Source organism: Patella vulgata, chromosome 2 (assembly GCF_932274485.2).
Source record: "Patella vulgata chromosome 2, xgPatVulg1.2, whole genome shotgun sequence".
Classification (NCBI taxonomy): Eukaryota; Metazoa; Mollusca; class Gastropoda; family Patellidae; genus Patella; species Patella vulgata.
Genome location: NC_065880.2, coordinates 50,508,890 through 50,533,813, shown reverse-complemented (window position 1 = coordinate 50,533,813; position 24,924 = coordinate 50,508,890). Strand labels below are relative to the sequence as shown.

The following is a 24,924-nucleotide window of genomic DNA, read 5'->3' as shown; positions in this document are numbered from 1 at the left end:
CTTGTGTTATTGCAATTATGAAAATCTGTTGACAGATTTGGATAACTGTGTTCTTTTTGTAATGGGGTGAGCTTCAACTGAGGGGACAGTTGGATGGCAGAATGGTTAGCATGTGCGCTCTGTATCATAAGGTCTGTCATTGAGTCAACTAGCGTTGTTTCGATTTCCTGGTTGTGCGTGACAAGGAGTGGGGTCGCCTATCCAACCTTGTGTGTTTTTTCCGGGTGCTCCGCCCCCCCCCCCCCACACACTGCTAAAGACACCTACGTGCAAGCGAATTATTGAAATAAGGTTGAACCATCTGTTAGTCCTGAAATGACCTAGTTTGTGGACGTTAAACCCCATTTCACTCTCTCCCATGTGTTTGGGACATCTGTCTAGTCTGGGCAGCTTGATTTTGGCTAAGTGGAACTAAACTTGGTGGGTGAGTAATAAATATTCGCACACACACCCTTCAGATTCCTCATTAGTCTAACCAATTGGGTACACAACGTGCCTCGCTAACTTCGAAGGTCAGGCTTTAAAAGCTCTTCCGTATTATCTGGCGCGGCCCAGGCAAGGGCAGTGTTTAGTCATTCTGAAAAGAGGCAAATTTTGTCCTGACATCCGCGCTGCGACCTACTATTATTTCTATTCAATAGAAATAAGAGTAGGAGTAGGTCGCAGCGCTGCTGTCAGGACAAAATTTGCCTCTTAGGGTCATCTTCATTAGCCCAGTGAGTGTAGAATTGTAGGACCGTAAATCCCATTTCTTTTGTAGATTCCTTTAATACCTTACAAGGAATGGAACAGCATGGTGTTCAAGAGTTATCTATTTCAAAATGTACACAGTGTAAAAATCAGAACAATCTGGACATCGTAGTGGCACACGATAGTGTAACATCTCTTTATCGACTGCCGTGATAGTCCCATCGGATAGCCTTACATAGTTGGTGACACGAACGTACCATAGTTTATGCCAATTTTGAATCTGGAAGGGGGTGTCGAATTCAAGACCACACAATATAAGCAGACCAGATTTTTCACTACTTCGTTTGGGATTGATGACCAAAGTTACTGTTCTGAGTTTTAGTTATTCATTTCAAGAGCGTGACTACAAAATTAAATTGAGCAATTGGAATGACTGCCTATAAGTAACAAACTGTTTTCGTGATAACCAAATCAAACCTTGAGGTAATTTGATAATTATTTATTCAATGCTTGAAATTGTCATAATGCTCATGTTTTGGATGTTCAAAATGGTTAATTCCTGGTTATTGAAAGTGGGTATCACCACCAAGATTTCCAGTTGACCTGGGAGTGGGGTGGCCGAATGGTTAGCACGTGCGCGCTGTACCATACGGTCAGTCATTGAGTCAACTGGCGTGGTTTCGATTCCCCGGTTGTACGTGACAAGGCGTAGGGTCGCCTGTCCAACCTCGTGGGTTTTCTCCTGGTCCTCCGGTTTCCTCCCACTGCTAAAGACCCCTACGTGCAAGTGAATTATTGACATAAAATTGAACCATGTATTAATCCCGAAATGACCTAGTTTGTGTCAAGTGGACGTTATGCCCCCCCCCCCTCTCTCTCTCTCTCTCTCTCCCAGTTGACCGCCACCTTACTAAATAATATAACCGAATATAAACATCAAAACCATATAAAAGCCGAACATAAATTATTCATATTCTACTTGATGGCCTGTATGATCAATGATAATGTCCACTTTTACGACGTTTGCTTTTCTGAGGGTCAATTTAATCGTGTTAGGCTTTCTTTAAAAAGAAAGAATTATGCGCGTATAGCAACGAAGGACAATAAATCTTGTGTAAATCTTTCTTTATGCACAAGATAAAACAACCCACACTATCTAAAGATGGACATGTCCAAAACATCAAAAGTATTGATTCAAAGGGGGCTAACGGCACATGCTTGCGTGCGGAGGGAAATCTTACAAAATTTGTGCGGGGCGGCCTAAGTGGCAGAAGGAATTTGCCCTCTAGTTTTTTAAGTTGCTGATTTCAAAATAAGCACGACCACTGTCCGCATAATTATATTTATATTGTATCCTACGGTGGCTGATAAGGGACATGAAAAATAATATAATTTGTTTTTTATAATTTTCACCCAAGTCAATTTTAATTTTCACCCAAGTCAATTTTAATATAATTTGTTTTTTATAATTTTCACCCAAGTCAATTTTAATATAATTTGATTTTTATAATTTTCACCCAAGAATTTCCACCCAGCGCGTGACGTCATCTCAATTAGCCTCGTTTCCATTGTAATGTATTATGTTTTATCTTATATGGTTCTCATACTGTAATTAGCCGATTGCAATGTATTATGTTTTACCTTATATCAAATAGATATTTTTATACGCCCACATTTTCATATGGACGTATATTGTCGCCACCCCTGTCCGTCCGGACGTCCATCCATAATTTGTTTGTGGACACTATACAGGTCACAATTCTTATCCGATTTTGACGAGACTTGAAATATAGGTTCATCTCCCAAATATCTAGGTTCCTTTCGATATTGGCATGTATCAGATTGAAACTTCATGAATTATGGCCCCTGATTGTACGAAAAGTCACTTTGTTTAGCGTGTGGACACTCTAGAGGTCACATAATTATCATCTGGTTTCTTTCGATATTCGCGCTTATCGGATCTTAACTTTCCGAATTACGACCCTTGATTGTACGAAAAATCTCGTATTTAGCTTGTGGTCCCTCTAGAGGTCACAATTTGTATCCGATTTAAAAAAAAGCGTTTGCATATATCACCGTTACGCCCTAATGATGATTGAGTTCGAATTTTCTGAAAATCTGATCGAAACTGCCGGACAAAATGGTCGCCCCTCGTACGCAAACTTTGAGAGAGAGAGAGAGAGAGAGAGAGAGTTTAACGTCCACTCGACACAAACTAGGTCATTAGTGTTTTGGAAACGAGGCTAATTGAGATGACGTCACGCGCTGGGTTGTAATTCTTGGGTGAAAATTATAAAAATCAAATTATATTAAAATTGACTTGGGTGAAAATTATAAAAAAACAAATTATATTAAAATTGACTTGGGTGGAAATTAAAATTGACTTGGGTGAAAATTATAAAAAAACAAATTATATTAAAATTGCCTTGGGTGAAAATTATAAAAAAACAAATTATATTAAAATTGACTTGGGTGAAAATTACAAAAACCAAATTATATTAAAATTGACTTGGGTGAAAATTAAAATTGACTTGGGTGAAAATTAAAAAAACCAAATTATATTATTTTTCATGTCCCTTATCAGCCACCCTAGTATCCATCCATTAGCGACATTTTCTGGGAACCTCGTTATCTTTGTTTTAGGCTACATATTATCTTTAGCAAAATTACCTAACTAGGAAAATACTTAGAAACTTGAAACCATTAGGGTATCAGAGTTAAAAGACCAAATACTTATTGGGTTAAACGATTTCATTAATTTAAGTTAAATCTTAGTTACTATGTGTAACAGTTTTGGGCTCAATATATATTTATTAAATGGAAGTACAAGACGATGTGAATAATGCAATCACACATTGTTGATTTCTATGTAAATTCCAGCTACGGGAAATGTCCAATTAATGTCACTGACCAACTGACGTTGAGTAAAGGTGTGTCAATAACATATAATCATAATTCTTTTAATACATACCATACTTACAAAATGTATAACTCATTTATAAACATACCGTAATATAAACGTTTGCATTGTAATGATAAACGGCTATGTCTGAAGCTTATTGTTATAATCATTATTCTTTTCTACCAAAATCACACATTGTACTTATTCAACTACACAATCCTTAGAATCATCGGATATTTCTAGAGTCCGAGTCCTTGTCACCATATCCTCCTCTTGTTCGGCATCACCTGCCCAAGCTTCTTTAACAGCAGACTTGCCTTCTGCTCCTTTCTCGTGAACCATGTGATACAATGGCTGACTTTTAGCTAGAGCTAACTGAACAGAAAAACCAGGACTTCTTCGAATTCGTCTCTGATGCCTCCATGATGATTGCGCACGCTCCGACTCCGAACGTTGTTGCGCTTTATCAAGGTAGTCTTCGGACACCAGGCAAGCTTTGAAGCAACCCTTACATTTATAAGGACAACCAGCACTGTGTTTAATAGACCCTTCCGAAGAGTACATCAGAGGTCTTAACAATGACCCTCTTGTTTCAGTATAAGAATCCTCATTAGGTGCTTCCAGTTGCTCCTCTTTACTGATAGCTTTTTTGTGATAAGCTGATTTGGCTCGCCAGTATAATGTTGGCTTCTTTCCGTTGGCAGCATCGTTCATTTGATTCAATCTTAACGCACCCGCCGGAGCGGATTGCGCGCGTTTCATATAGTTACGTTTTATTCCATCTATTGTATTGATATCAATATCCTTAAATCGCGTCCTAAAAATGGTGTGAGCTACTTTCGTGCTTTCGGAAAACCTTTGAGCATCTCTTTCTGTCTTGTCGGTGCCCTTTCGGGAGCATTCTACAGATTGAACCGTTAAATCCAAGTTATAATCTCTCTCTCGGTTTATACCCACGGCACTGTAGTTCCCGGTTGTTTTCATTATTCCCTTATTTTTATGAAATTTTCGCTGAGTAAAGCCTGAACTGCAATTTGATGTTGCTGGTCTCATTGCCGTACGGTTCCATTGATTCCTTAAGGATACAAAATCCATTGTCTTTGAGACGAACCCTCTGCTCGTTTTGTATAGCCCAGTGAACCCTCCATGTCCACTTGGAGAACATTCCCCCTCCAAAGCAGATTGAAGACGTCGTCCTCTTAAAGCCTCACTCTTCTCAAGACCAGCTGACTTTCGATCTGGTCGAATTATTATGATACTGTTAGCGGTGAATGGACGTTTTGTTAATGTCTGTACCAAAATACCGTTATTCTTTTCATTTTCAACATGTCTTGATGGAGAAATTCCGATAGGACTAAGCCAATCGTTCGCGCTGATGCCATTATAGACAATTGTTGCGGAATGGTTGGAACCGGTATTGTTGGTCGAAGCTACGCGCAATTTGCAGAAAACCTCCGCGTCTTCTTTCATTTTTAACAATGAATACTTGTTCTTTAACTATACTAGATGATCGAATCAATATAAGGAGACACTAATAACGTCCAAAACATCGACGGTTGGTTTATATAAAAATTATTATTATGACATTTCCTTTTTGTCTCGTCACATTACATAACGTACTTAATGACCAACATCTTGACTCCATATAAACAATATAAGAATAGATCCTCCGGGAATTAAAAAAAATCGTTTTAAATTTTCCGGATCATACAATTTAGATACAACGTTTCACACAATGATCAGTACTGATTTTCCATTCAAAATGGTTATGATTCCAACAAGTCTCACACAGAAGCCAGTGTGAATTCTTTGCGATAACAGAAAAATGATTTGGCGGTCGTCTGAATTTCAGGAATGCTGTATATTAGTAACCTGTAAACAAACTTTATATTCCTGGTTACTATCGCCGTCTCCTTTATGACTTAAGATTTCAATTATACCAAGTTTTGTAAGGCAGGCGTGGTTTTGTGATTGATTTATAATCAATAAGGTAATGATCGGAAAGAAACATTATTTCAGCCTCAAAGAATAAAATCGGCTTATTAAGAAACCCAGGCATGGCCGTAATACGTTAATATTGATAGTGAATGGAGTTGAAACGCTCTACAATGTTTTTAGATTATTAATACCACAGAACTGCAAATGGTTATTATACTTTCTGTTATTATTCGGCAATATCTCTTACAGCAGTGTTATCTTTAAATTGATATAATTGATATGAGATTATGATCCCTATGTTATGCTGTGAAAGATTTTTGTATTAAATGGTAGAAATATCTTGATGACTAAATACCTGCAAATAATCAATAAGGCATATCAGTGTATTTTCTAATTAACAATAACTTAGAGCAATAAGTGTATGCATGATTAACCTTGATCAAATTCGCTTATTTCGGTTTATTAGCGTTATAGCATTGTTGTTTTTATTTTTATATTGTAACCTCATGCGTACCTTCAGTTGTTGATTATCATTAATAGTAATTAATCAACTCTTAATGTGAAATGGTTCATCTAGATATATCAAATGACTTCCGGAAACGGTGGTTTATTCTTTTTATTTTTTAAGCTCTTCAAAAATCTATTAGGACTACTAAGATCTGGTACTGATGATATACACAACTATACATCCATTTTATTACCTTATCACATTATCACATTCATCAGGAGGGATATTAGGAGAGCAATGTTAATCGGGCCTCACATTTGCAGCTGAGCTGAAAGAAGGCTAGGGTGGTGAAGCTACTCAATAAAAAGGTAACCGTGGGACTTTAGATCGCCCATCAAGAGTCACCAGCCATGAACTTTCCAAATGTATGAGCAGTGGTATCAGATGTTCATTAAATTAGCACACGACCCTAGTTATTTTAAGTATAGGACATATTCTAATGAAGTTGGCATTAAACTGACCGATAAGACAATTAATGACACAACAAAGAGACATATTCACTACCATACAATGAATAATCCAACTATTCTGAAGGGATTTGGTAGTCTAGTTTACTTCGAAATTTGTGTATTACACTTTAGAATGATAATAGAAACTAAACCCAGAAAAGCCTCTCTGCTGCACTTCGGGATACTGACTTTCCTTTACAGTCGCATGTTCACTATATTTCCAGTATTATTTCATAATATTTACACTCCAAGCATGTTGGTTAAGATGACAGAAAATTTGTTCCAATGAAACAGGGCAACCAAACCAAAGGTGTCAGATTACGACGAACACAACACATTTAGGCGAGAGCAGTGGTGCCCCCCCCCCCCCAAATACCCATACCCATACCCCCCCCCCCCCCCCAACACACACACACGCACACACACATATCCCTCTAAATGACAGTATACAAAATTCTCCAATTATTCTATTTCTATGAATTGTGCAAATTTGAGCACATTGTTGGATGGGTGATGCTGGTGACACTGAATATTATACTCGGGTTAAAAAATGCGCCTATACACAAACATAGGACACAAATCATCTTTCTTGGAAGAGGAGTCCCGTGCACCCTATCTCGGGTGAGTGGATAGATCCCCTCTAACTGTGTATGCGTTATTGCCCTAGTTGGAAGGAGACGCTACGCCCGAGTTCATGTCAAGTCAGCCCTCTAACCAAATATCCTACATTTGCCACTGGGCGAAATGTGTTTTGTGATTGACTGATACTATACATGTAAACGGTTATAGAGATCTTTATTATAATATATTCAGAAATAATATAACAATGAAGCGATAAACAAGAGGTTTGTATCAGAGATTTCTATAAATCACAATTCAAATGTAAGGATCAATGAAGGGTAAAGGTTAATTGCTCAAAAGCGCGTGAAGTAATTTAGCTCAAATAAACGTTAATTACCATTTGTCAGTTCTTTTATGAGTGATATCTTACAAAAGCATATGCCTCAAAAAGTGTTGTGGGAGGGAGGCTACAATTTCAGAAGATATAACCGTGTAATTGCACAAAAGTCATTATTTTTTATGACTTGTGTCTAATGGAGCAAAAGTAATGGATCATTTTCTATTTGGCGTATATAACAACAAAATGGGCTGAAAATCATAAACAGTTATGGAAGCGAATTGTTTGATTGCATTGTATTGTATTACTCTCACACATAAAATACCAACATGTAGCCATTTTGAGAATTGAATTGTCGAACGAATATTCACCCATTGTTCAGACGAGCGAAGATGGGAGATCTTCGGATGTAAACTGCAAGTTGTATCTGTAACCTAAAATCCCCGAAACCAGTGCAATTTTTTCACATTGTCGTCTGGACTGTGATGAACTGACCTACTGAACTCACGAAACAACTACTTATCACCACGATCCAAGTTAAAAATGCTTTAGTGGGATTGTCATACACGACTTGAAGGAGACACAGATACTTTCATTTTATTTAAACTACAGTTAACATAAATGTACAATTTTTGCAATATACGGAACAACGAATTGGGTTTATCCTGCATTGAAAATTTCCATCGCCATGAAAACGATGGCACTATTTTAGAACAAACCCAGATATTAAACACTTACATAAATAGCAATGCCAAGGGCGTAGAAGAATGAGCACTCCCTTGTCTTTATTTCATTATTTTAATAATTAAGACTGTCAACTTTATGTCTATGTAGTCGTTATTGTTAATTATGGAAATCTAATTGAACAGTGATGAATTATTGTCCGAAACAGGAAACATCCGATTTTCAAGTTCTTAATAATACAGACTTAACAAAACAGTTGACCCCAAGGGGTCATCGATAACAGTTGGAGGTGCGCGCGGTCGGTCGTCTGTTATAGGTGTGACAAAACTCAGCATATTCTTCCCACGAGCAGGATTTGAAATAACAGCATTCTTCCATCACACCCCTTTTCTGTCTTGAGTGACTTTTAACCTTTGTTCCTTTCCCTCTTGTGGCTAGAAAGGAAGATGCTGTATGCTTCGATAAAAATGGCGGTGATCCGGAAGATTTTTCAGAAGCTGAAATAATTTTAAAATTGATAAGAGAAATCTCCTGGGTGTTACTGACTAAATTATTTAATCACATTTATAAGTATTTGTCACAGTTAGGTGTAATTTGATAGGGAGTGGGGGTGGGATGAGGCGATGGTTGTTGATTTGCTAAGATTACTTCCGAGTATATGGTGGTACTCCCAAAATGTGTTACCACGCAAGAACTTATGGTCTGAGAGCAAAAACGATTATTTGTCGTCGATTTTATTTTACCATTCACACAAAACTGATCTTAGTCATTATAATTACATGTGTTTGTCGGTGATGGAAAGTCGTCGGCAAATACATGTAGGCCTTAGTAACCATTGAATTATGTATGCAGTTCTATCTTAAAACTATTTACATGCCATGCACTGGTGCAAATATTGAAACATACGGTAACCAAATTAGGCAAGACACTATGCCATGCATGCCCCTTCTAGAAGACTAGCGTAAGCGTAAAACCCAAACTAAATGTAGCGATAATTTTTGCTGGGATTTCAGAAGGTTACCAACAGGGCGGGGAGAGAGAGATATCTATTTGGAAACAGAAAATTACCTGGTATTATTGGAACCATGGAACTATTTACAGATCTTTTGGTAATGAATATTTTGTACGGATCAAACGTACAGGCCACGTTTACATGTTCAATAAGTTGTACACGGCAACGTCTATGACAGTCTGTATGCCAGATTTCTAGAGCTTCTTCTGTTGATGATTGACTAAACCTGAAATATTCATGTAGTTAAGATTAACAAAAGCAGAAACAAAAATATTATACGCGCGCTTTTAGAGTATATTATTATTTTCGTTACCGTTATTATCTTCACCTTTTTGGTAGGAGTCCATTCTGAAATACGCATGCATTGTTCATTTAGTTGGTCAATACAGGGCAGAATTTTGTAAAACCTGCCAAGATTGGCATAAAGAAGAACACTATCGAGCGCATTTGGAAAATTATCTTTCTTTCACATTTTGATTTTCAAAGCTAGTGAACACAACACACAAAATACGTTCAAAGAAATTTTGCAAAACTAAGTAGAATGGTTCTTTTGGGGATCATAGAAAAACCTATCGAAATCCAGTATGTTCATAATTATTTTTTTGTTCACAATGATTTTAGAGCTGGTGGGCGTATCAGGGGGTGGCTGTAAGGTCATTCAATGATTGTCCTTCTACGTGTATGCATATTGTTGGAAGCAACATATTGTAGACGCAACATTCTGCACTATGGTTGGGATAATATATAGATATATTGTACAAATAAATGCAACTCTCATCTTAGTTTATACGTGTCTTAATTGAGACCAATAACAGTTTGCCTCCACCATCTTGGACAAAATTGTATCGCAACAACTCCCGTAGTCAGATAGTCACACGTTTTTATATTTCAACGTGATAGTTTGATTGTTAACCGATTTTATGGCAACCTTTCCCTTTTTAAATTGGTCACATTTTGTGAAAAATAGGCAATTATTTTCAGTGTCATTTTATAGATAGTATACATTTTGTCCATTCATTCTTAAAATAGTTCAACTATTGTTATGGGTTGTATTAACGGAGATAGTAGTAGTAATGAAATGTGAATGAAATTTTAATGAATGGCTTTTCCTCAACCTATCGCTTAAATTTGACAATTTACACCGAAAATTTACGCAAATAGCCACTATTATATGACTAAATCATGTTGAAAACATAATACTCACATGACACCCGTTTGAGATTGTTCAAAAATCGATAGACATTCAAATTACGACATTGCTTATTGGGATGTCATTGTCATTGATGCTTATCTGTACAGCTTTAAATGATTGAACGTATCAGTATAATTGATCCTTAAATAATCAAGATGGATATCGAACGGAAGAATATTACGGTATTTATTAATGTCTGTAGCCTCATTCATTAAAAATAATTAATGGGCCGATAAAGACGGGGCAAAAATCGTTCTTACCTATCGGCAAAAGCTTGCACCAATACATCGTTGCCTGAAGTGTGAACAAGTTTGGTTAAAGACAATAATATCACTATTAATGTTGATACACAAAGGCTAATCTGTTGTCCCTTCCAGCTTAATACATCTGAAAATACACAATAAAAATATATTATTGTGATTGGTTTGTATTTATCTCAAGGACCGGTACCAAAAGCAATAACCTGCGTTGGTGGCAAAAGGCTTCTGCCCACTAGCCCCCCCCCCCCACTTGATGCTCGGAATCCAAGGTCGCTGACTAATAAAGTTTCAGGGCTGGGAATAGGAAGAGTATCTGGATAGGAGGGCGCCTTGGTGTTTAAACAAACGTTGACCTTTCCAAAATCTGCCGAATTTAATTTGATGTCTAATTTTAGAATGTCCTTGGTTCAAATCCCGGAGTAGCCTCATTTTTCATGAGTGTTGCTTGTGACCCCCCCGCCCCCCCCCACACACACACACACACACATACACACGATTTTCGCTTTCAGACCATTGTTTCCAGGGTTACACAACATCTGTGCATTTACTGAAACAATTTAAGTTTGAGTGTAAGATTTTTTTAAAAACGTTAGAATGGGTAGATCTATTAAATTTCTACCCACTTTGACAAGTCGTTCATGATTTGTAGAGGCCGTCGGTCATGTGAAAACATTCAGTTGCTTTCCTTCCTATACGAATACTTTAATTTCAATACAAACGGTATGAATTAGATAAGGAAACACGTCTGTTATCCTGTATTATAAACCTGTAACAGTAAATCTCTTTGATCTTTGGGGTATATTCTATGCCCGGAATAACTTGCCGTCTGAAAGTCGGGACGGCTTTGTATATATATACAGGCAGATTAGGGGTTATTCTTCTGAAAGTTTTTCTTTAAACCTGTACCGGGTTATTCTTCCAGGGTAGGTTTTTTTCCATAAGAAAACATGATATAAGGTTTTTTCTTACGGGAATACTGGGGTACATGTAAACATAGACGGTTTATAAGCAAGATAAAGTCCTCGACTTCGGTTATACTGGGGAAGAAAGACTTCAGAAAAAAAACATCGACAGAAAAACCCCGGCATCGGTTTTTCTTTTTCTCTGGTTATTTTCTTCAGTCTTTCTTTCCCCAGCATAACCTCAGTCTCGTGCTTTATCCTACACGTAATACCTGGTTGGAGTGACACGGAGTAACACGGAACAGACAAGGGAGAGTGGAGGTTAATGTGGTATAACATACGGTTGTTTTGGAGTTTTAGTTTTCAAACTAAATTTGATTTTGCGTGAAGCAAAACCTAATTGAATTTCACAGATCGATCGAAATCTTGTAATCGATCTTCAGTTTTTAACATTTTCTACTTTCCGGATCTTTTGCGATAAATAGTTATGAACCCATAGAACCAAGGATAACCAGTGTTATCAAAGGTGGAAATAAATACCTATACACTTAATGTCTTTAAAACCTTGGGTCGAAGCGGATTTTAAGCTTCACAAGAAGAAGTGTCTTCAATCAGTAATGTCCATTTTCCAATTATAAATATAACATATTTGTACTCTGGCAAATCTTTATCCAAGTCCTACATAACTATCTGAATCTATATTAAAAACGACTGACGGTTCTTTATATGGAAATTAATTATCTTCTAAACCATTTATAGATAGACAATTAAGTGTTAATATAAAGACAATTTGGATTCTTATAAATACATTTTCAATACATCTATTTGCGTCGGCATCCAATATTAAAGATTTTAGCGCAAGTTGGGTTTTGTTTGTTTACTAATAATTCGCTATGTTGCGATCCCGACGTGGCATAAATCCCATTTTAAAATTGCTTCCAGGGCCTATAGGTGTAGCTGTAATACAGGATTGTAGATGACATGTAATAGAAATGATTAGAAAGAGGTTTAATATCTCGTCAACTAAATACTTTGGTCATTTTGAGACAAACATATGGTAATATTAATTTCTAGGTTATTGTGTGGAATGCGTGATAGGAGAGTTTTGTCTGAACAACGGAGTTTTCACCTTCTTCGAATTCCAAAACATTGATTTAGGTTAAAATAAAGTATAAAATTTGATGATTTATTTTGGTTACGGTTGTCACAAGCTCTATGTGATAAAATGTTTCTTTGTGTAATAATCTTAGTTGCATTTTGGCCTTCTATCTCGACACAATCCGTCTCAAAAATTGGCTTTATTATACTATTTTGAATGCAAAATCTAAAGACAGCGACCACTTAATTTTTGACCCAGGCTCCAAACTAATTTAATTTTGAAAAACATTCACAATTTAAGAAGAACTGATCTGTAGACTTGTACCAAGTTTGTGAAAATCAGTCGGGTCATTATATGGTATGTATGGGACTACAGAATGACCAAACTTTTCGCCGGTTTATGTATACATTGGTGAAGAAAGCACTCCAGATCACCAAATCTATTGACTTGGTCGGCAATCTGTTAGAGGCTTGGAAGCTTTCCTTGGTACAGTTTACATCTATCGGTATTCATGTTTTAACTGCTACGTTGAACTAGATCCTCTAGTAGATGATCGCCATGGGTCGTATCCGTACTACCAGACATATGTTATGTTTCCAATCGCTAAATACCATTAAAGGATTATATAAACTGTTATTCTAACACTGTAGTTCTTAATTGACCCTGACAGCCCGGGACCAGTTCAATATGCATCAACAACTTCAGAGGAAATATAAAGATATTGGTAATAACCTTAAGGGAGTAAAAGAGAACATTTTACTGTCTGGGCAAACATATCCTGTATCTCTTAGCATGTGATCACGGAATTAAGAATATCCCCAAGATTTTGAGAAAGATAGTCAAATGATACCACGTTAATAAATGATGTAATGCAGATCTTTCTTTTGGCCTCAAATGGTATATAAATAATTAATTAGACATTTATTCACATGCCAAGCCCATAATCAACTCTCTAGACTATCGGATGACTCTGATTTTCAACAGATTTAAACACGATTGCCAGTTAATAATTTAATTAAAAATGGATAATCGAGACTTTGTTTATTATCGTAACAGCAGTAGCAATGACAATCGACACTACACAGTTTTTCAAACTGCAATAACTCCGCTCAGAACGGAATAATTTGACTGAAACTTTCAATATATTCCCTTTTCATTATCTATTTTTAACTATTATAGCTAGAACTCCCAACTCGTTATCTAAATCTAACATAATGCACCTTTAAGAACACACTAAGTAAATAATAAAGCAGCCAATGAAGTGAGTGTATTGAATACAGAAAATGTTGTTTGCTATGTACAGTCCTCAAATGAGAAGTGGTGCCAAGTGTTCCTGAAACACTTGTAACGGGTGCTTCGTGCACGACACCAACTACTACCTATTAGGTAACACCCACCATTGGACCTATGCGTTGATTCAATTACCACAATCTGATAAACTTTCAATTTTTAAACTTTAAATCGCCAGAATTCTACTTTCATGGACAAAATCACATTTTTTGGAGGAAATCTATAATTTTATGCATTTAATCTGTAGAAACATCAAGATTTTCAACTTCAAACCGTCAGAATTCTACTTTAAATGACAAGATTTCTACTTTTTACTGTCAACTTTAAGATTTCGACTTTCTGCTTTAGACTTCCTCCTCTTGATTTTCTACCGCAGATGTAACGACCGGCATATTAGGGAATTAAATTTGCCCGGTTGGAGCAGAAAAGCAGGACGTTACACCCCAGTTCATTTCATTTCTATTTATTTTTATGGTATTCAGAAGCTGATGACACAAGCTAATTTATTTCCGTGTTATGCTACCGAAATTCTACTGGAAAATCTGCGGTAGATAACCTTGAAGTAGAAAATCGAAGCCGAAAAGTTGATAGTAAGAAGTAAAAATTCGGTCCATGAAAGTAGAATTCTAACAATTTGAAGCTTGATGTTTCTTTAGATGATACGCATAATGTTATTATGTTTCCTCCGTGAACATATCAAATGTAGATACTAATTTTCTCTTTTACTGTTGATTTTGTACTTTCTACTCTAGATCTCATTTTGAACCTGATACCCTTGCATAAACTATGAACAGCGTGACTGGAATTAACGATGCCTTATACTTCTATCATAATTTATTGTTCCTAAGCGTAATAAAATATTCAGCTTTTAATTGATATGGAATCGCACTAATGTAAACATTAAAGACGTAGTACGACGGAAAGCCAATAAGTAATTTCCTTATAAAAATTTTAACAGGGCTGAAAAGGTTAGTTAGATATAATCTTTACCTCGATGTTCACGGATGACAGTGAAATATCGTTCAGCCGCCTAATAATTCAATGATATTTTGATATTGTACTGTTTGATTTATTCATATCAAAGGAACTCTACTGGTACAAATTGTATATCATTTATAGCATAGCAACCCATTAAATAGATATGAAATGAAATGGGGTTTAACGTCCCACTTAAAGTAAAAATATGATGGGGGCTGGGATCAAGACAAAGGCCCTCCTTTCGACCCAGAGGATAATCTTAAAATAAATCATTGTAAGCCCTATCTAGATTTGAGGGCGAGTACCAGATTTGAAAACTTCCATTAATAATAATGCCTGAATAAATAAATTCATGTGGGTAGGTAGATTTATCAGGAAAAAAATCAGATTCTATTCGATTGTTCATTATAAATCTTTACAAAGCAGTTCCTTTTTGATTCATTAACAATAATACATAGAAGCAATTAGATTGAAATTATATCTACTTTTCCTTGGCTTGAAATAGCGCACATATCCCAATTAAATTTTTCAAGCTTAATTAAAGAGGCATTATGGAAGATTGGATAAAGAGCTGACAGTTCTCGCTATAATAGTTAAAAAATAGGTAATGTAAATGGAATTTGCTGAGAATCTCAGTCAAATTACTTCATTCTGAGCCGAGAAATTCTCACTTCAATTTCACAGTAGCCTTGATTGTCATTGATAATAAACAAAGTCTCGATTATCCTTTTCTACGGTTAATCGTTTCGGCTGTTGAACAACAGATCGGATTCAAATCTATTTAAAATCGGGCATCCTATGGCATCGACAGCTGATTATGGTCTTGTCGTGTTAATAAATGTGTAACTAACAGTTAATATAACATTTAAGGCCCAAAGAAAGACCTGCAATAGGCAGATTTTGTTCTTGCATAATGCATGTTTAAAAATACAAAACATCTCAAACAATATTAACAATCTTTAACGTCCCATTCCTTAATACAGTGAAGTCGCAGACATCCCAAGCTATCCTGGCAATCTAGCTTCTATATCAATTAAAATTGTATTCAGTCGACCAACAATAATTGGTTTTCCGATAAAGTGACTGATCATAGTTTAATTTTCTGATCATTGCAGTATTTCGCGTAATAAACTGTCTGAATACACTGCCATGACAACACGGTACCTACGTGTTCATATAGAACACCAGTATATACTTTTAAAACATTTCGTTAAAAAGAAAAATAAGCATTGCCATTTAATAAATGAATACGTTAGTTAGTCCGTCGATTCGTTTTGTAGATATTGTCCAATTGGTGTTTAAGAAGACGACAACTTATCGATTGATAATCAAACGTTATTTTCTGTTGTTTGTTAATAAAATATTCATGGACTAAGATCAAACTTTAGGCAGGAACGAGCAAATTTGACACAAGATTGTGTTCATTGTATTCAGATTATGCTAGAGGAACCCAGGTGGTTGTACAATTAAGTCTGAATAATAAAATGGCCAAGTTTTTGTAATATTTCATTATGAAAGCGCATAAAAATATATATTTAAACAGCAGGAGAACATTAATAAAATAAAAGTAAAAAATACATTATTAATTATTATTCAAAGCGAACAAAATAACTTAAATAGAAGATAAAATCAATCTTGAAGAAAACCTAAATAAAATTATTGGTAAATACGAGTACTAAAAAAAACTTAATTAAAATATTGGTAAGTAATTATATTAAATTTTAAATAAATAAGTTAGGGATATTGTTAATTAAAACCAAAATTAACCTACCACAGATATCCATTATTTTCTGCTAAATACTTAACAATACTATCTCGTCTATAAATCAGCACTTAAAACTAGTTCCAAAAGTTTCCGTAGTTCCATACAACGGATGTAGTTTCCAACAAACTTTTATAATCGGCTATATTTACTTATCATAGTATATTCAACATGACACAACTTTATAAAAATCATCTTGGGCTATTTTTTTCGCAGTAAAATTAAAATAAAAACTTGTGCGCCGAACTAAGTTGCAATGTTTTATTATGATGATCAAATTACTGACAAACGGTTTTATAGGATCTGAGGTAGCCGAAGGCCGTGTGCTTGAAAATCATTTGTTGTAACGTTCAAAGTCAGACTAAATGCGGGGTAGCCCATCCTTCGCCATACACGCTGTTTAGAAATCATCGCAACTCACACATATCCCCAGGTGACTTATCGTTTCGCCTTTGTTAATGATAATTGGACATTATTTCATTGGCTCAAACTATGTTTGAAATTATGGGCGTTTAATGACACTGGCAGCAAATTACTCCTGAGTTTCCACACCAGTTTCTGCCATCAACACGGGGAGTGGATTAACATAATTATGAAAGCAGACAATGTTTTTTGAATGCCATTAAAGTCCAAAGTAAAAATAAAATAGATAAATACATATAGTAAACCACTAACCACTTCAGCCCCAGAATGTGTAGGAACATTGCAACTCCACAGAGATTAAAATACTAGAATCTAAGCGGTGTACGCAGTATTAACGCAGATTTATCCGCATACCTGTTTCAATGAAAACCCAACTCCAGGACATTAGAATAACTTCTACCCATATCCTTGTCACCCCAGCCCCCGCCCCCTTAAAGGAAAATTCTTCGATGAGTTCCCAACAACTTGTGAAAGTATGCAAATCAAACGTCACAATGGGGAGCAAAAAACAATTTAACGTATTTGAGAGATTCAACTCAAAATATTGCCTTGCCCTCTGTCCTGCACCACTGACAGGGGCCTGGAAATAGAATAGACGCATCTAACATGCATTCTGAAAAATTCATACGACATTTAAAAACACCAACAGGTATTTCTGGCGTATATAGTCGTCACCCCGTCAGGTGGAATGCATTGTAGGCTGGTTATTACAAAAGTCAAGTGAGAATAAAATTTGCGAAAGGTTTTGGGCTGTTTTATAGAAGACATAGTATCGGGAGCACACATGTAACCTGGCTTTGGGTGGATTTTGATGGTGGCAGGCGTGTTTGATGAGCAGAAATGGGGTCTTTCGTTACCCGTGTGTAGTATGATTGTTCTTAAAGAGTGTTGACAATGCTGACGCAGTAAGGTGTATCCATTATTACAGCTACCGTCTCTTTGTCCGCAGGTACTATGGCGATTACTCGGTCTTTCTGAAGTTCTTTGAGGGCTTTAGGTGGGTAATATATTCTGTCTGAGATGTTTTAGGAGGTGCTTGGGTTGAGCTTTAGTTGGTTGATATTATTGGTAAGGCTGCATTTCACAAGGATGTATAGTTTGGCATTGGCTTCAACCTGTTTCTAAGAATGTTATATGTATCAGGAGTTATGTGGAGGCGAGCTGTTGACTCCGAACTTCAGATAATTTGAATAGCGGCGAAAGAATCTGCGTCGACACTTGGTCAGAAATAAACATCTTAGAAACCTGAGATTTTTACAATTGTGTCATGTGACATGTCTGAAATGTTCCGTATAAGGTAATTCAATAGTCAGTGAGCAGCTAAAAAGACCAGTATACATCCTAGTCTGGATTCGTGTGTCAAGGGTTCATGATCAGAATCATTAAGGTCATCAAGAGTTACAGTGAGCGCGGTGAGTCAGTTATTGTTGGGAACGGTCCGATTTACAGTTTGTACGTTCCACGTGCAGGCGGGGATACTTCATCACTGAAAATGCCTGAGGATGGCCATTATGATTCATTGGAATTTGTTGATGGTTTTCAGATACATTTTATACGTTAGTCATGTGGTAATGTAGATTAGCTTTTGGGGTGGAGCAATTAGACTTCTGGCTGGGATACCCCACTATTGAAAAATATATGGCCATTGCCATTTATATGCTGAGTATTTTGCAACAAGTTTCGTGCGATAAGTAAATGTGCTCATCTGGTTTAGCCTTTGGTGTGGGGAAATAGGAACGTCTGAATGGGACGGCAGGAAGTTTGCCCAATACTACCCAACATAATTGAAGTATTATGTTGGTTTCCCACAATAGCGAGGTAGTATTTAGTTAGTATTGGATAGTAGTGGGTAAATCGCCCAGCCCGGCGTGGATACTCCACCACTGTAAATGTCTAGAGGTGGTCATTTTTAATGCATGTGAATTTGCTGAACATTTTTCAACATGTTTCGTGTGGTTAGCAAATGAGCTAGTGGGCTGGGGTGTGGCGATTAGGGACACCTGACGAGTTTACCCCAACGCTAACAATATCTGACAGTGGCACTTTTGATGCACGCGACGATGCTGAACATTATGGAACAAATTTCATGCAGTTGGTAAATGCGCTGATCTAGCTTAGCTTTTGGGATGGGGCAGGGGCAGTTATGGACCTCTTTACGATTAGAATTTCCCAACATAGGAATTTACTGATTTTGTCGATGGTCTAATAGCGGAAAAGCATTTGTGATGTACACAAATATTCTCAGCATGCCAAAAAAAGTGACGAAAAGTTACAAAATTGTCGATTGTATATGTCGAATAGGTACGAAAACCAGAACGCCTGTAACTTTTTTTGCCCTAGGCCGATTTTGGTGGATTTCTTTCCTAAAGTTGTACTTATATAGACCTTTCATAAAGAGCAAGATTCATTTGCTTCGGATTTTTTCCCCAACTCACCTAAATCCGAAGTTCTTCTACCAGTCTATTGGTGTCACGAAAGGATGAACTCTATCGGTATTCTGCTTTCTGCGACGTTCCGTTTCAGAGTTAACCCCCTTTGTCGAAAACCTTGTGAACGCAATAGTTGTTAATGGATTCTTTCCAAATTTTGTGTGAAGTATTGTCATCATGAGAGGCAAACCCTATCGATAGTCAGCGTTTCAGATTGACGCCCCAAGAATACAATCAATCCTTGAACTAGATCGCTATTCAGCGTTCTGTGACTTTGAGTTCCAGAGGTATCCCCCCACCCCTTTGTAAACAGGATAGAGACAACAGCTTGTAAACACAACAGAGATCATATTCATTGAAGGTGCAAACTATCTTGTATCAGAGGTATCCCCCATTTGCCAAACATGATAGAGGCAACAGTTTTTTAACAGATTTTTTCAAGCTTGTAAACACTACAGGTATCAGATTTATTGAAGGCATTCCTGGGCGTATTTAGCTATCTTTGTTTGTATGGTGTGCAATGCAAGGAGGGGGAGAATATTGTCAGGATGAGAAATTTCCGCCTGCTCATCTTCGATTTTAAGTGTACGGTTTTGGTACTATTCTAACGACAAGTTACACATTCCTTGTCGGCCCCGAAGGTTCTTCTAAGCCCAAGACGGGATTCGAACCCAGGACTTTCCAGCGCAATGGCCGCTCACTTACCACGCCAACACCGATTCACATAAAATTAAGAAAGTTTTATGCACTAAATTGGAATTCTCATTACAGACTGCTCGCAATATTTTCGAATAAGGTCGTCTGTCCTACTTCGTGGGGCTTCTTCTGCTCATCCGAATTTCCAATGCTAGGAAAGAACCCCTACATACTAGAGAATTATTGACATAAAACTGAATGATGTAAGTTCCGAAATGACCCATTCTTTCTCCCTGTCTCTCTCCAAAACTATCATAATAAAAAGAATTGGTGTTACTTACAAATGGTAAGTATATGAAATGGATTTGCGCTTGTTGTACTCCTTTTTAACGGATTACATTTTACTATTGGTGGTGTATTTGAGGAAAGTTTACGGAAAGAAAACGGGAATACAGCGCGAACAAAATTACGATTTTTAATTCATGTTGTACTGACAATATTAATCGATAAATTGGTAAACATGTGGGTGTATAATAATCGTTTACATCTTATCCCGTTTCTATTATCTTTTAGATCTTAGTTTAACCATCCGTTAAAGGTTATTGCCCCATGTCATAATCATAACAACTGTATTGAAAAACACTAACAATTTACATTGAACAACTGACACCTTGTTAAAAGCATTATGAACTCCATCGATCATTTGAACTTTGCTTGACAGAAATCAAAAATTTCTTCCACGAGAACACGAAAATCGAGACGATCATATTTCACATTAAAACTTCCAGTCACTGTTAAAACAATCGGCGAATGAAACACTAGGGATCAGTAGCTGAAGTTTACACTGAAGAACAATAGCCGTCACAAATGTACCTACCACTACACTGTGAGCTTGTACATCAAAAAGAAAGAAAGATATCCCATAGACGAACCATTTCCTCAGGGGTGGTACAGTGGTACAGTGCTCGTTGATACTGGTCAAGGCCACCCCTCCTCTTTGTTTTTAAGGACTTACATTTTAACAGGTTGCGTGCTGTGATTTAGCCTGACCGGGAGAAACCCTCCCGACACCGATAGTCGGGCACATTCCGCTCCATCTAGACTGACATTTGTTGTGGAGGGAACCTGGTGTGGTGTGCCATAGGGCCTATGCTCTAATAGGTCCCATTTTCGAGCCATTTTCGTCCATAGAGGTTCCAAATAATATAGGTTTATGTAGTTCCTATAAAATGTTTTTCTTTTAAAAGAATTCGTTTTATCAACTACTTGATGATCGGATTTCAACATCATTAAAATTGAATACTTATAAACGGTGGAATAAAATCTATTTCTTGATAGCTTGCTGTATTTTTGCTTTTAAACAATTAGACCAGTGTCGAGATTACCTTCTAATATAATTTTCCGGATTCCATAATCCAATTATAAATTCCTCAACTATCATGGGATTCAATCCAAATTGAAACCATGCATTGTGAGTTCATTTAGATAAGTTCGACAGAAAGCACCATTTATGCATATTAACAGATATTTAATGAGGTTACTGAATGTGACTGGTTGATGGGCATACGTTTTCGACAAAATATTGTACACGGATATAACACCGTACGACTGCTCTGGTTGAGTGGACGGTCAATATGATTTATGCATATTTAATGAATTCTGAATGGATAATAGTTTCCGTCCAATAACTTCGGTAACTATCATAGTTTGCAACCAAGGATTTTATATGAACATGCATTGGTTGGAAGAGTCATGATGAGGTTGACCAGGATTCATGCTGAAACTTAATTTGTTGATAGTTTCCGCCCAATAACTGTGCTAATTATCGTTAACTATATATTTCACTAAGAAACGGGGGACATAAATTCTATGAATTTGTTGTGTTTTGTTTTCGGATGTAAGTAGGGCGTTAAACCCGATTTCAGTTAATTCATTTCGTTTTGAGATGTTAACGTATTAAAACACGAGTAAGAGTTAACTTGAGTGAGTGACCGAATTACTATTGCAATGAAATGAAATTAGGTTTTGAGACTTACCTTTCTGCATTAATCGGGTTAATGAAACGGGCAAGCGCCATACAATATGGTATGAGGAAAAATTTGCGTATGGCATTCTCTTATGTGGACAACAATTCTGCCATCCGTGTTAGGGTGACCCACCATAAATAAATATCTCCAAATATCTCGACAATTACACCACAATATTTATATATATATATACCAAGTCTTAAATCAGTTTTGCACATTTATATTCACTAAATAAACGGTCATGTTATACTAATAAGCTATGACCATTTAACCATCTATAATACACTGAAAGCTGGTTACGAGTGTCGGCCATAACATCCGGGCACTTGTGAGTAAAAAATAGGTTACGTGAAATTAGTCTCGCTTAACCAGTTTACCGACCATTCTACGTCCCTTTGGCATGCCGGGATAATCAAGACTACTTTTTTTACGTAACATAACAGAAAGCTGCAACAAGAAATTGAATTCAGAAACACGTACGTTAGGCAACTCAACAATTCTTTTAAGAACCTTGTAAAAGTAAAATGAAACTACTGCTAGTATCAAGTTCTTGCCTAACGAAAGTGTTTTAGAGATATTATTTGTACTAAACCAAAAGATGCCGCTCCTAACGGTACAGTTAATGATAATGCAATATAACCAAAAAGCTAAATTTTACTGCTATTCAGAATCGTCAACAATAGATTTTTAACGGCTGTAATAGTTCATAAGATGTGTAGAGAATTGCATGTGCGATGGCTATTTATAGTCTCACATACTGCGTGGTTAAACAGAAATCACTTCGAAACAAGCCACTGTAGCGAGCACATTCACCGTGTCGAGTTCAACTTTCTGTAGAGAAAATTTTCACTCTACGGGTCACCCTATCCGTGTAATAAATGTTCAAGGTTCTACTGAATCACTGACTTGCATATTTTTTTTTTTTTTTTAAAAAACCCCAAAAACGCTTTATTAGAAAAAAACAAAAACAAGATACACTCCACCTACAAAATGTCTTTATCATGGATTAAAGAAATCAGAAAAGACCAATTAGTCCAAGTCTATCGATTAACCTGACCTATATTTAGAATGGAGAGCGATAAGAATGATTGGTGGCCTCTGTTGGTTCAAACGTATTAGAACAGGTGATAGCGATTCCCAGTTGTGTCGTTTCATAATGAGTTTTTGTACTGTTGATACGTGAAAGTGAACATATCGTCAGTATGACACCTCTATCGTCCTCTCATCAGCTTCTCCTGATCAAATAAAGACGGAAATTATCTAGCCCGCGCCTTCAAGAGACTTAGATTCTTAAAACTCTATTACGTTGACACAATCGTGATATGTTGCTAATAAGTTTTCGGTCATATAAATTGAAAAATAAATAAAATAAAACTTAGTATTTTTCCAGTAATATTTTGCGTTTAAAAACTTTTTCATTATATTGTTCTGTACTTTAGGACATTTGGTCTGTGATCCTTCATGAGTCGAACGCCAGTTATTTGTCAAAGGTCAGCCAAACACAATTTAAGATACATAAATAAATATATAAATCAAATAGTGTAATACCGAAGTGGTATCAAGTGTTCGAGAAAGAGCAAACTGGTATGTCCCAAAAGAGAGAGAGAGAGAGAGAGAGAGAGAGGTTACCGTCTACCCGGCACAAACTAGGTCATTTGGGGACTAACACATGGTTCAATTTATTTCAATACTTGGCATGCGCGTAGGGGTCTTTAACAGTGGGAGGAAACCAGAGGAGTGGGTTACTTAAGCGAAATGATGCTTATTATAATGCATTGATCGTTATAATATAAATGAATTGGGGAAATCACCGACGAACAAACCAAAAAAATCTTTCCTTTACATCCTATAAACATAGCTCAATAGAATCAATACAGTATTTAATCTGCAGTCTAATTCTTTAAAGATTGAATTTTATTGTCTGTTGGTATTTTCCAACATTATTGCATTTCATTTAGGGTCTCCAAGAATCCCCTTTCTTTACACATTACAGAGAATATAAGTGCGTAGAAATAGGTAACTCCTTAATTCAATTTTGTTTCAGTAATAAATAATTTTATCAGCGTATGGTCGCATGGGACATATAATTAGAAAATTCGACAATACTGTCAATATTGTGTTTCTGTGGTATGGTTAAAGCTGTTGTGGTAATTTGTACAGGTCACAGACATCACTGGAACCATTTACCTTCAAAGATATACATGTATAGTATCATATCTAATGTATACAGTAAAATCTCCCTATTTAGTCATCTTTCGATCTCTCGTCCCTTCGGGATGCATACATGAATAATTTCGATAAATAGCAACCGATGGCTGAAATTGATTATTGAAGATACAGAACCCTAGCTTGTACTTGTAGTGTCATTGATAAAATCATAAGAACTTAACAGCTTGATTATTTTTACATCTGCTTCCAAATCACTAAAAACTTCCACCATGTCGCAAAGACAATGCCAAATGCAAAGCTATTAACTAAGAATCGATGCGATTAGATATTTGAATGTTACATGAGGTGGGAAAGGATATGACTTGTAGCACTAAAACTCTGCGGTGGAGACTAATCTATTTTTGTTTAATACCTGTATATTAATCAAAGAAAATCAAAGACTCTTGTGCTGTACTATGGATATCATCTCTACTGTTATTGACATTTATTAGTTCGGTCACACTGATATTTATGGAGCATTAGTTCGTTAAAAAGTTTTGCTGATAATCACAATAAATGTTGCTGTTCGCGAAGTTTTTGTTTTGCTAATGGTATCTTTATGGCCTAATAAACATTTGAAAGAAAATATGATGAAGCTTATACTGATTTTTGTCAGAATAATTAAATCAAAGATAAC

At 36.4% G+C, this 24,924-nt stretch overlaps 2 protein-coding genes across 2 annotated transcripts; both read right to left on the bottom strand.

The window, feature by feature from the left end:
• Window positions 1-3,489: 3,489 nt before the first annotated feature.
• Window positions 3,490-5,448, bottom strand: LOC126811977 (uncharacterized). The gene has a single exon (XM_050538076.2). It carries the CDS (start codon window positions 5,060-5,062, stop codon window positions 3,794-3,796), a length of 1,269 nt encoding a protein of 422 aa, XP_050394033.1. The 5' UTR covers window positions 5,063-5,448; the 3' UTR covers window positions 3,490-3,793.
• A 2,779-nt stretch (window positions 5,449-8,227) lies between these two features.
• Window positions 8,228-13,047, bottom strand: LOC126809490 (probable insulin-like peptide 7). The gene is made up of 4 exons (XM_056099151.1): window positions 13,032-13,047; window positions 10,534-10,660; window positions 9,138-9,307; window positions 8,228-8,566 (listed from the first exon to the last, which is right to left on the bottom strand). The coding sequence occupies exons 1-4, from the start codon at window positions 13,045-13,047 to the stop codon at window positions 8,340-8,342; spliced, it is 540 nt and encodes a 179-aa protein (XP_055955126.1). The 3' UTR covers window positions 8,228-8,339.
• Window positions 13,048-24,924: the final 11,877 nt, after the last annotated feature.

Coding starts and splice junctions, on each gene's coding strand:
- LOC126811977 (XM_050538076.2), bottom strand. CDS start 5,062: ATGAAAGAAGACGCGGAGGTTTTCTGCAAATTGCGCGTAGCTTCGACC.
- LOC126809490 (XM_056099151.1), bottom strand. Junction 9,308..10,533: donor GTGCAAGCTTTTGCCGATAG/GTAAGAACGATT, acceptor TGAATATTTCAG/GTTTAGTCAATCATCAACAG. Junction 8,567..9,137: donor CATGGTTCCAATAATACCAG/GTAATTTTCTGT, acceptor AAATTATTTCAG/CTTCTGAAAAATCTTCCGGA.